This window comes from Cibotium barometz, chromosome 10 (genome assembly GCF_041138505.1).
Source record: "Cibotium barometz isolate CiBa-2024 chromosome 10, ASM4113850v1, whole genome shotgun sequence".
In the NCBI taxonomy this organism is placed as follows: domain Eukaryota; kingdom Viridiplantae; phylum Streptophyta; class Polypodiopsida; order Cyatheales; family Cibotiaceae; genus Cibotium; species Cibotium barometz.
Window position 1 is genome coordinate 136,950 of NC_141055.1, and position 12,191 is coordinate 149,140.

At 43.6% G+C, this 12,191-nt stretch overlaps 1 protein-coding gene across 1 annotated transcript; it reads right to left on the reverse strand.

Moving 5' to 3' along the window:
* Positions 1–7,623: 7,623 nt before the first annotated feature.
* Positions 7,624–9,361, reverse strand: LOC147634418 (uncharacterized). Its single transcript, XM_086804443.1, has 2 exons — positions 8,675–9,361; positions 7,624–8,403 (listed from the first exon to the last, which is right to left on the reverse strand). Exons 1-2 carry the CDS (start codon positions 9,359–9,361, stop codon positions 7,624–7,626), a joined length of 1,467 nt encoding a protein of 488 aa, XP_086660569.1.
* Between the last annotated feature and the right edge of the window lie 2,830 nt (positions 9,362–12,191).

Genomic DNA, 12,191 nt, shown 5'->3' on the forward strand with positions numbered 1-12,191 from the left:
TTATGTGTGTGTTGTAGGGTTTGAACTGTTAGGGTTAGGGTTTGGAAGGTACTTCAACAAGAGGCGTGAGAGACAGAGAGAGGAACACGACTGCTCATGTATTGAGTGTTGATAAAAATGGAGTACAATAGCCACATGCAAATGTCTCCTCATAATCAATGCCCTTCTTCTGTGCATAGCCCTTTGCAACTAGACGGGCTTTGTACCTGTCAATGGATCCATCTGCATGTCTTTTCAACTTATAGACTCACTTAGTACCAATGGCTTTCTTGCCTTTGGGCAAATCAACCAAATCCCATGTTTGATTCTTTTTAATAGAATCAAGTTCATCCTGCATGGCTTTGTTCCAATGCACATTGTCTCGTGCATCCACAAATGAATCAGGCTCATCATCATCCTGTAAACTGGCTGCCATAACCATATTTAAATCCATGATGTGTGCATGCTCATTGGTCCGTGTCTCCCTACGAGTACGGCCAACAAGAGGACCCTCTAGATGGCTGTCCTGTAATGTCCTCAAATACCATCTAGGTATGTGTCTGACCTGTGGAGCCTGCTGCCCCATATTTGGCTCAACTTCTGGCTCAATAGCCTGCTGAATTTCTGCACCATCTTCATGATTAGCTGGCTGTCCTGTACCCTCATGGGTTGGATCACCAACTGTGGAATGAAACTCCATAGGTAGTAGACCTTCAAACACATCATTTTCAGCCTGATTTACATCATTACCAACCATGGATATTTCTGACATCCCGACTAGTGAATATCTTCTTGGATAGTGGGTCATATAACCGGTAGCCCTTGCTCTCACGGCTATACCCAACAAAAATACATTTTGTGGCTTTATCATCCAACTTCCTCCTCAACTCTTTGGGTATGTGTGCATATGCAAGACACCCAAAAGTACGAAAGTGTGATACTGAAGGCTTGCGGCCATGCCAAGCCTCAAAAGGAGTAATGGAAACCAATGCCTTTGTGGGACATCGATTCAAAATATGACAAGCACACATTATAGCTTCCACCCAAAAGATATGTGGTAGCTTCTTTGCCTTTAACATACATCTGGCCATCTCCATGAGTGACCGATTCTTCCTTTCTGCAACCCCATTCTGCTGTGGAGTATAAGGAGTAGTATACTGATGTTTGATACCTCTACTCTCAAGAAAGGAATTCAACATGTGTGACATATATTCCCCCCCTTGGTCAGAACGGACAGTCTTAACCTTGCATCCTGACTCTGTTTCAGCAAGTGCTATAAAGGCCAAAAATGAATCATATACCTGTGATTTCTGTGTCAACGGATAGACCCAGCATATACGAGAGAAGTCATCAATAAATGTAGCAAAAAAGAAGCAACCTCCTAATGACTTCGTCTACATGGGACCACAAAGATCACTGTGTATAAGCTGCAACTTTGCAGTTGCTCGTAGAGCCTGATCACGTGGGAAGGAAAACCGATGCATTTTTCCTAAAATACATCCTTCAAATATGTGATCTGGAGGCTTCTCCACAAGAGGTAGGCCTGTGAACATGTTATGTCGCTGCAGAAGCATAAGACTACCAAAATTTACATGCCCCATGTGAGCATGCCATAACTCCGCATCAACCATAGTTGGAGTAAGAGTGAATGCATTATAAGCAGACTGATCCACTGGCTGAAATGCATCCAACTGATAGAGTCCATGACATAATGTACCAGTAAGCATCAAGGTCAAGGCATTACCTTTGTCTCTGACCATGCATTTGTCATCATCAAAGTTGACTTGCATACCACACTGTGCTAAAGAAGAAATGGACAACAGATTCTTCTTTATCCCTGGTACATATAAGGCATCTGTAAGGCGAAGAATAGAGCCATCAATGGCTGTGAGCTGAATCTCCCCAATGCCACGAACTGGATATGAAGCATTATTGGCACACTGAACATTTTTGCCAACAGGGGCACGGCCTACATGACAAAACAAATCCCTGCAAGATGTGATATGCTTTGAAGCACCACTATCAAAATACCAAGTACATGCATGCTCTGTCACACTGAGTGCCTGTGAAGACCAAGAGGCATCATAGCTGCATGTGTAGAAACAGTAATCCCTGTCCTCAACAAAAGAAGCAGTCTCCGGAGGAGCTTTAGAGGCATCATTTACAGACATCCCAGATTCCTTTGCCTTCTCTTTGGCAATCCTCTTCCTACACTCTGTGATGTAGTGACCTGGCTTCTTACAGTAATGGCATTTGCCCTTCTTCTTGGGCTGTCCATCACCTTTCTTGGTATCCTGAGATGAACCACCATCACCTGAATTCTGATTTGAACTCTTTGGCTGAGATTTGCCTTTCCCTTTTTGACCTGTCGTAAATGCTTGTTCAGCACTTGTGTTCATATTCATGTTCTTCCTGATTTGCTCTTCTTGTAACAAGAGAGCAATAAGTTCCTGATACTTAAGGGGCTCAACAGCATTCCTCATGCTGAGGTTCAAAGAGGTATGAAAAGCCAAGTAGGATCTTGGCAAAGAGTTTAAGATGGTGGATACAAGCTGTGTCTCAGGAATAATCTCATCCACATTGATGAGTTGCTCTCTCAAATCCTGCAGCTTGTTCAAGTGGCTAGACATATCATCTCCTTCATGCATCTTCTGATTTTCCAGCTCTCTTTTCAAAAATGAGATCCGTGCCTCATTACAAGCAACATACATTTGCTCCAAAGTCACCCATGCATTCCGTGAAGAGCCAGCTAACGAATATGAGGTATAATAGACCTCCGTACTGACAATGCAATAAGTGATAAGGCTTGTGCATCTCTGGTATCCCATGTCTTCTGAGCATTTGTTCTTTGAACAGGCAATGGCTGACCTGGTGCCTGTACCTGTTGTCCTCTTTCACGAGCACCCCCTTGGGGAGGAGTCTCTGGAGCCAAAGGACCTGGACGTGGTTCATCACCACTAACAAAATCCCAAAGACCTTTTGCCACGAGCACATTTCTCAGCATAAAACTCCACAAGTAGTTTATGCCATCCAACTTGTCTTCCTTAGACAAGTACGTGAACACATCACTCTGCTGTTGATTTGCCATTATGCCAATGCACAATGTTGTACCTCTGTATCAAAAAATCCAGTAGCAACAACCCTGAAAGCAACTGTACTCCACTGAATATAGCTTACCCAAATATGCCTGCACTCTCAATCCTCTGAATGTGCAACGAAATGCACCACTGACAGAGTAGAGCAATGAAAATGGCTCACACAGTGCCAAAATGCCCAAAAATTTCTGCACCCAAAGCCTTGCAAAAGGCTATAGAGATTTCATTGCAAGGAAACCTCCCTGTATCTGCCAGAAAACTTTCAAAGAGAAAATGCCCAAATTTCAAAACTTGTAAAGCTTACCACAAATGTGATTTTGCAGGTACAGGCGGCTGTAGGCTGTACGGAACTAGTGTACGGTACAGTGCAGGTACAGGTCGACTGCAGCCTGTACGGAACAGTTGTACGGAAGCAGGCCGACTGTACGGAGCATGTACTATCCAGAGCAGAGTACTGGTCGACTGTACGGCGGATGTACGTAGCTGCAGGTACACACAGCAGGTACTATACGGAAACAGCAGTCTGCAGGTTTGCAACAGGTACTATACGGAGCTGGGCGTGCAGCTGACGGCGAGTGTACAGACAGCTGCGGGGTGCGGAACAGAACAGGTCGCCTGCAGGTACTGTACGGGTACTAGGCGACTGTGTACGGAGCAAAGCAGGCGCCTGTACGGAGCAGAGGGACTGTACGTGCAGCTAACGGGTACAGAACAAAACAGGCGAAGACCTGTACGTGCAGCTGACGACTAGCAGTACAGACAGCTGCAGACGAACCAGTACGGGCAGCTTGGCGAACTTGGTTGTACGGACAGCTGAAGGCGATAGCTGATAGCGAACCTGCACGGAGCTGTGTACGGAACAGCTGTCTGTGCAGCTGAGGGCGACTGTGTGTACGCGGCTGCAGCTGAAGTAAAAACAGGCGAACTGTACGGACAGCTATGCGAACCAGCTCTGATACCAAATGTAGGGTTTGAACTGTTAGGGTTAGGGTTTGGAAGGTACTTCAGCAAGAGGCGTGAGAGACAGAGAGAGGAACACGACTGCTCATGTATTGAGTGTTGATAAAAATGAAGTACAATAGCCACATAAAGATGTGACCTAAAAGTTGTGTTCACATGGTCCGGCCATAAAGTGTGCCATGTGGACCAAATCACTTATAAACCATAATAAGTGAAACTAAGCTAAAACTAGGGGAAAAAACCTCCACTAACTGAAGTAAAAAGTGTCCCAGTAACCTACTGATGATCACTAGCACTCCCCTGGGTGCATACACAGCATAAAACCCAACATGTGTATGTAGTAAGCAATGATGTCAGCACATGTGCCATGTGTCATTGTTTCAGTGTGTGTAATTGAGTCATAAGATAAGGCTCTAAGCCTATAAAAGCATTGTACTTGGTGAAGGAAATTTATGTATATCAGCCCATAGGTTTTGCACAACATGGTCATGAAGGGAAAGTATGCAGGCTGAAAAAGGCCTTGTATGGTTTGAAACAAGCTCCACGAGCTTGGTATGCAAAGATAGATGCTTTCTTGCTCACTCAAGGCTTTGTGAACAGTCCATCAGAAGCCACTTTGTATGTAAAGAAAGAAGAGAAAGATCTGCTGGTCATCAGTCTTTATGTAGATGATCTTTTGCTCATGGGATCAAATGATGACAAAATTGCAGCTTTTAAAGAGATATTACGACCGACATTTGACATGTCTGATTTGGGGCTTGTACACTACTATTTGGGCATACAGTTTGTGCAGGATAACAGAGGCATTGGGTTGTTGCAATCTCGGTATGTTACTAAACTTCTGGAGAAGTTTAAATTTCAGGATTGCAAGCCTATTAGCACTCCTATGGAGCCTGGGATGAAACTGTCACTACAGGATGACAATATTTTATTTGATGCCACTACATATGCTCAGGCTGTTGGGTGCCTTATTTACTTGTGTACTACACGGCCACATATTCAGTATGCCGTATCTCAGTTGAGCATATTCATGCACAGCCTGCGATTGTCACATTGGCAAGCTGTGAAGCGTGTATTTCGGTATTTGCAAGGTACCTTGTCTCTTGGATTGCCTTATCCTGAGGGGAGTGACATGCAGTTATATGCTTACAGCGATTCAGATTGGGCTGGTGATTTTGATACCAGACATCCCACTAGTGGAAATTGTTTCTTTCTCGGATCTTCATGTATTTCTTGGCTAAGCAAGAAACAGACCACAGTGGCCACTTCATCTTGTGAGGCAGAGTACAGAGCAGCTTACACTACTACCGTTGAGTGTGTCTGGCGGTGTCGTCTTATGACTGATATGGATATTTCAGTGGAGAAGCCTACACCTATCTATACTGATAGTCAGAGTGCCATTGCCGTGGCCAGGAATCCTGTGTTTCATGCTCGCACGAAACACATTGAGATTCACTATCATTTTGTTCGGGAGAGACTCTAGGCAGGTGATATCAGTCTGATCTACTGTCCTACAGATCAGAATGTGGCAGACATCTTCACCAAGGCATTACCACGTCCGAAATTCGAAGCATTCCGCATTGCTTTGAATTTGTTTCCTTTTGGTGGATGATGTACAGTGATCACATATCACTCCAGGGGGGTTTGTTGGGTTTTATGCTGTGTATGCACCCAGGGGAGTGCTAGTGATCATCAGTAGGTTAGTGGGGCACTTTTTACTTCAGTTAGTGGAGGTTTTTTCCCCAGTTTTAGCTTGGTTTCACTTATTATGGTTTATAAGTGATTTGGTCCACATGGCACACTTTATGGCCGGACCATGTGAACACAACTTTTAGGTCACATCTTTATGTGGCTATTGTACTTCATTTTTATCAACACTCAATACATGAGCAGTCGTGTTCCTCTCTCTGTCTCTCACGCCTCTTGCTGAAGTACCTTCCAAACCCTAACCCTAACAGTTCAAACCCTACAACACACACATAATATCCAGCCTTAAGAGGTTGTTCACACACAGGCACACTTACACATACTAAGGGGTTGTTCACACACATAGGCACACTTATACATAATATCTAGCCTTTAGAGGCTGTTCACACACAAAGGCACACTTACACATACTAAAGGGTGGTTCACACACACAAAGCGCAACAAAATTCCTCCTCAAAGCAAATGCGGACAAGTACACAAGAAAGCCTTTAGCAACATCAGTGATGGCCTCCAGACTGCACACTATTGGTGCCAACACTTAGGTCAACAAGGCATGATAAAGGAGCTCCACCACAGTTGCAAGACCAAGATCTCTCAGAAGCAATAATCCCCCCATGCCTCGTAACTTGCTAGGTGCAATAGCTAGCTTGCACTCATGCAAGACGTGAGAGCATGATATGGGAAAGGGGCCTTGTATAACATTAAGGCCCTTTACACACACACACACAAAAAACATGGAAATCTGACACACACTAGATTATTACATCTAATTTTGGGGGACAACCCGGCCCTTGCCCCACAAACAGACTGATTAGAAAGCCCAATGATAGTCTTTCTCATCTTCTTGTTCTTCTGTTGGGTCGTCTTTTGCTACAAGATGGGCATGATGCTTTTCTTGTTCTTATTCTATTTTCTTGAAGCATTGAGCTTCTCTATGACCAAGTCCCTTGCAATAGTGACACCGGATCTTACTTCCCTTTTTGTCCTTCCATTTACTAATTAAAGCTTTATCAAGGTCAAGACTGGTACCACTGTTGTTATCTTCCTCCTTCAGCATTCACATGATACCTTTTGCATGCTCTTAAGATGTCACATGCACTTTGCACTGTAGTGCATGGTGACAAGATGGCTCATCGTCAATGTAACACTGTACAATAGTAGAACCCTTTAGGATTTGATATTTGTCATATGCCGTGACCCCATTGTAATCCTTAGTCCAGGATATGTCAGGCACGAGCTACGTAGGTAATTCCTCAGCCTTAGAGAGTCAGTCACTCAATCAAAGTCCCTTAACCCACTTGGAGAGAATCATTCATGCATATAGAAGTCGTAGAAGCCTTAGGGTTTGCATCAGAACATGTTTGCATTTTGCATGTCATTCATCCCATATGCATATAGACCATCTAGATCATTGCAGGAGACTCAGAATATCATCCAGTATTTTTCCCATATTTTATATCATTTATCTGGCATTTTACCATATTATTATCAACATTATCCATTTAATGCAAGACATGATGCAGTCGGCCAGCTTTCAGCCAGCCGACCTGCTCATGAGAGGCATATAAATCATAGTCACAAGGGAACGGGAACGGATATGGGAACGAGGGGCCAATCCGGAACGGGAACGGGACCCCTTGCAATCCGGAACGACACGTTATCATATTTCAATACACATGAGTAGACAAATATACAATTAAAAGCACGTAAAAAGAGACAAATATACAATTGAAAGTAGACAAAAAAAGACAAGAATTTGATAGCAAACTCAATGACCTTGTTCATATTTAGAAAACCACAAGTACAATAGCTTGTACAATGTATAGCCACATAGTGAAAGCTAGATAGCTAAGAACAAAGAAACCTAAAGTCCTAGGTGATATCAAATAGGTGCAAAGATGTCAGCTAGATCATCCATAGATGCATCATGCATCGATGCAGGTGGAGGTGGAGGTGGAGGTGGAGGGTCGTCATCATCCGACTCAGACTGTGGCTCCATATCTATGAAGCTCTCATGGTCAAAGTCACCACTAGCAACCTGGGCTAATAGTCGCAAGTTGGCTGACACATACACAAGGTCATTTGTTCTGGTAGTGAGTAGCCGATTTCTCTTCTTCGAGGCAACATGGCTAAAAACACTCCATAGTTGCTCAATTGGAGAAGAACTTGCATTCTGACTGAGAATGCGCATTGCAAGCCGTTGTAGCTCTGGAGTACCCGATCCGTAGTTCTCCCACCAAAGAGCACCTCCCATAAGTGTCCTATCTTGCTGGGCATCTGCTGCTGAACCAAAATTACCTGTCTTTGCTCTGTACTTTCCCAAATCAATTCTAATCTTGCTTCTCATCGTAGCATCAGGCACCAATCTGGCAAGGATTTTGTCCCAGCCATTTGTGACTTCCTCATCCGATTCCTGGCCTTTGCCTTGAAACTCTGGATCAATCACAAATGTAGCTGCATGCATTGGTGAGTGATATCGGTCCCACCTTGCTTGACACAAACTTTGAAGTTCTGCCTTCTTTGTTGTGTCGGGCTCCAAAGAAAGGATACGCTCCACCATCTTGTCCATGCCCTCATAAACTTTGCCAATGCAAGGTTTTTTCCCATCCACCATACGCAGCATGTAGATAATGGGCTTCGTAATGTTGACAACATGCTCAATCTTCACCCACAAAGGAGCATCCATGATGTGGGTGTAACAAGTTGTTCCTTGTGTGCTACGGGCAGTGGGCCACGTGCTCCACTCATCACTCACTACAAGCTGCTTGAGAATGTTATGGAGTGCAACTAGCCTCTCTAGTATATGCAAAACGAGTTTCCGAATATTTTTTAAGATCCAAGTTTGGGGATCTTTTCCTAAACTCGGAGAGGCTAAATGTGTGCCGAGTGATGAATGAAACTATGTCTTTTCCCTTTGCTATGCATGGTGCTACCCATGAAAGACCATCAATGTCTTTCAGAAGATTATTCAAGCCATGTGCAATGCATGGAGTGAATGTGATGTGTGGATACCTTGCCAAAAGAAGGTCGCCTGCAGCTCGATTTGAGGCCTCCCCATCACCAATGACCTGGATCACATCTTGAGGACCCACTTGCTCAATTGCCTCTGCCCATTCCTCCACGATGACGTCGGCATACTTGCCCGTTGGAGAGGCATCATGGGAAGACACAAAAAATGTGTTCCCTCGAGAGTATGCGATGATGCCATGGATGGAGCGAGATTGGCTATCACTCCATCCATCACTAATGATGGAGACACCGTTGCGTTGCCACCCTTCCTTGACGTTTTGAATGGCTTGCTCAACAGCTTCCTTTTCCTTTGCCAAAAGCGTGGTTCGAAGGCTCTCCGAAGAAGGGGGGGTGTAGGTTGGTCCAAATTCAGCAATGAGACGAACCATTTCCCGAAAATAAGGGGACCTTGCCACATTGAAAGCGATGTGGTCATGGTAGAAGAACCTTGCAATAGCTGCATCCACGGCTTCTCGTTTGCGTGGATTCCAAGAACCCGCAAGAGTTCTTTGCGTGCCTTTGGGGGGTGGTGGTTGATGCACGGAAGAAGAGCCTACGGATGTGGAGAAGTTGCTTGAAGGAGTTGTAAAGAATGATGGGTTCGCAGCCATAGCTCTTGGAGGAGGAGCACAAAAAATCACTTCATTATGCCTAGCTTCTAGCTCTCTCTTTTTCTCAGCTGAGATTGACAAGCATGGTTGGATTTCTTGTCCCGGCTCATGGATTAGGTGACCTCGAACTCGGTTGACTCCCCCATGTTTGGTGCTGCCACAATAGCGACATTTCCACTTCCTAGCTCCTCCGCCTTGATTGGCCTCAAGAATATCCACCTCATCCCACCATGACCATGCTTCGTTCTTCTTGGCTCTCTTGGTTCCCTTAGGAGGCATTATATGAGAGAGAGAGAGATTGTACTTGGCTTTGAGAGAGAGATTGTACTTGGCTATGAGAGAGAGAAAGCTGTCTTGGTTCCCTTATGAGAGAGAGAGAGAGGGAGAGATTGTACAATGTACTTGAGTCTTGGCTATGAATAATGAGAGAGAGAATTGCACACTGTACTTGCAGCTGCACTCTGCAGGTTTTTATAAGTTCTCAGAGAGGTACGTTGGAGAGACGGAAAACTCTCTCTCTTGTAGCAAGAGGAGTACGATCCACACTAAGCTCAATCCAATGGGATTTGCATCCCTTTCGGAGCTAGGGATTCGACCCGTACCGGTGCACAAAAGCTTATCCACAACAAATGGAGAGAATGTGAAGAAAACTACTACTATTGACATGGACTAACACATACTCAAGCTCAATCTTGCCACACTCAATCACTCAACATCCCACTCATTCCATGCATCCAAACAAGAAGAAAGCTAAGCTATTGCATACACAAGCTCAAAGCATCCTTCATTCTCAAGATCTTACTTCCTAGCATGCACACACTCCTTGAAGCTATCAACAACAAAGAAACATGCTTACTAGAGAATAGACATGAGAAGAGAGACAAACATCACTCATTGCATTAACAAAAGAATAGACTTACAATAATGTAACTGGGGAGAGAGAAGAGCTTGCACCTCTATGGAAGAAGAGGGAGAGCTAGTCTCAAGAGAGCTCAAACATGAGTTTGCCCAATGTGTGTAAAGCTCTCAAATGAGCCACCTTTTATACAAAAATTCTAGGACTCCCATAAGTCCCCATGTGGGATTATTATCAAACCCTCTCCCTCATTCATCTACAAAGTAGAACTCTTTTCAAGAGCCCTAAGTATCGTTTTTGTTGCATCCTGGTATTGATCTTCATTTGCAAGCAACACTCCCCCCTTCCTATTTTGCGCACGTCCTCGAGCGCGGTAGTAGCAAGAGCTGCAACAAAAAACAATTGATACGAGTAAAGTCCTTTATTGATAAAAAGAAAAGAAAAGCAAAATCAGCAATAATAATTACACACGTGAGCATACAAGTGCAAGGCTGATTAAAGTTTTAATGAATACTAAAAGAGGTGAGTAAAAACTAGTCAAAGTGAGACTTAGGTAGTAGATAATGCTATGCAAAGGCAAATGTGCTTAGTACACCGCCGGTTATGACCGCAGTCTCAATGTCCTATCAGTATGTAAGTTACTCCTAAGTGGCAACCCTACTTCTAAGTATGAGCAAAGGTGATTGGAGCTCTCTCTTGTTGTTTTTTTTTTTGTTTTTTTATTTTTTTGTTTTTTTTTTGATATGTGTGTAGAAGGTGATAAAGATTAAGTTTCTATCCCCATGAGACCCGAGCAATGGCCAAGAGACCTCCGCCAAGAGAATCTAAAGACCGCTAAGTATCTCAAGGGCGACAGACCCTTTTTCTTTCTTTTATGACCTAAGGAGTACCCCTTGAAGATGAGGGCATCGGTTTCGAGGGCCCATAGTGTACCCCCGAGTCCTACCAACATCTATCAAGGCGATAGATTCCTCAAAGGTCCTCTATTGAAGCTTCTAGACATCAGTGTTCACCCCATGGAAACCAAGGCATCGGCCCCAAGGTGCTGAGACATCCCCAGGTCCTACCAAGCACTTCGCATGGCGGTAGACACTTCATGTCGCAATTCACCTTGTATATATATTTTTGTAGGGTATATTTTCATAAATTTTTATTACTCGTAGCACCTAGCTCATATCTAAGAGATAACTACCACTAGGGATAACTAATATACCTTGAAGACATAAGTACTTGGCATACTCCCTTGGTATATATCCTACACTGTCTTTGGATAGAAATATCTCTTACTAAGTTTTCTAAGACTCTAGAATGTACTCACCACATTTTAACTACTAATCAAAACTCAAACCAGCCAATATTGTGTACATGCAAACCATATATTCGAAAGATAAGAGCACTTAAAGAAATAAAGATTAAGATTTGCATACACCTGTTGTAGTGCCCTGTTGATGTTGTTCGTTTGCCTTGAATAATTGCTGATTTTGTGCAGATTGCTCCTCCTTGATCTTTGTAAGCGTAGCCTATCTCCCCCCTTCCTAATTTGTGTGCACGATAGGTGGACTGTAGGGGCGTATCTGATGCTCTTCTTAAGCTGAGATCTCTGCACAAAGTTTTATTAACAAACAAAGAAAAAAACAAAAGAATAAAATTTGTTAGTGGTGCCAATCACCAAATATAGCCGAGGGGAAAAAACCCAATGGGAGAAAAGTGCCCTGGCTTGTCATTCTTATTGTGGAGTCACTGAGTTACTCTTGCGCTGATGGTGTGGATCATCGAAAAAAGAACATAATTCTTTAAAGGCATAAGGAACCACACTATTCAAACATTGATCTACCAAAGAGCTTCATTTGTAGTGTTAATGCCTTATCTTTGGTTTTAGGTATGTCCTTCTTGGGTGGGAATTTTATCAATTGTCTTGGAATTTGAGCAAGATAAGGGGATTTAGGCTTTGAAATGCTAGAATCTATGCTCAAA

Excerpts from the sequence above, each read along its gene's own strand:
- LOC147634418 (XM_086804443.1), bottom strand. The coding sequence starts at position 9,361 with ATGGCTGCGAACCCATCATTCTTTACAACTCCTTCAAGCAACTTCTCC. Across the intron at positions 8,404-8,674 it reads ACATTGATGGTCTTTCATGG|ATTGAGCATGTTGTCAACAT; the intron begins GTAGCACCATGC and ends TTGTGGGTGAAG.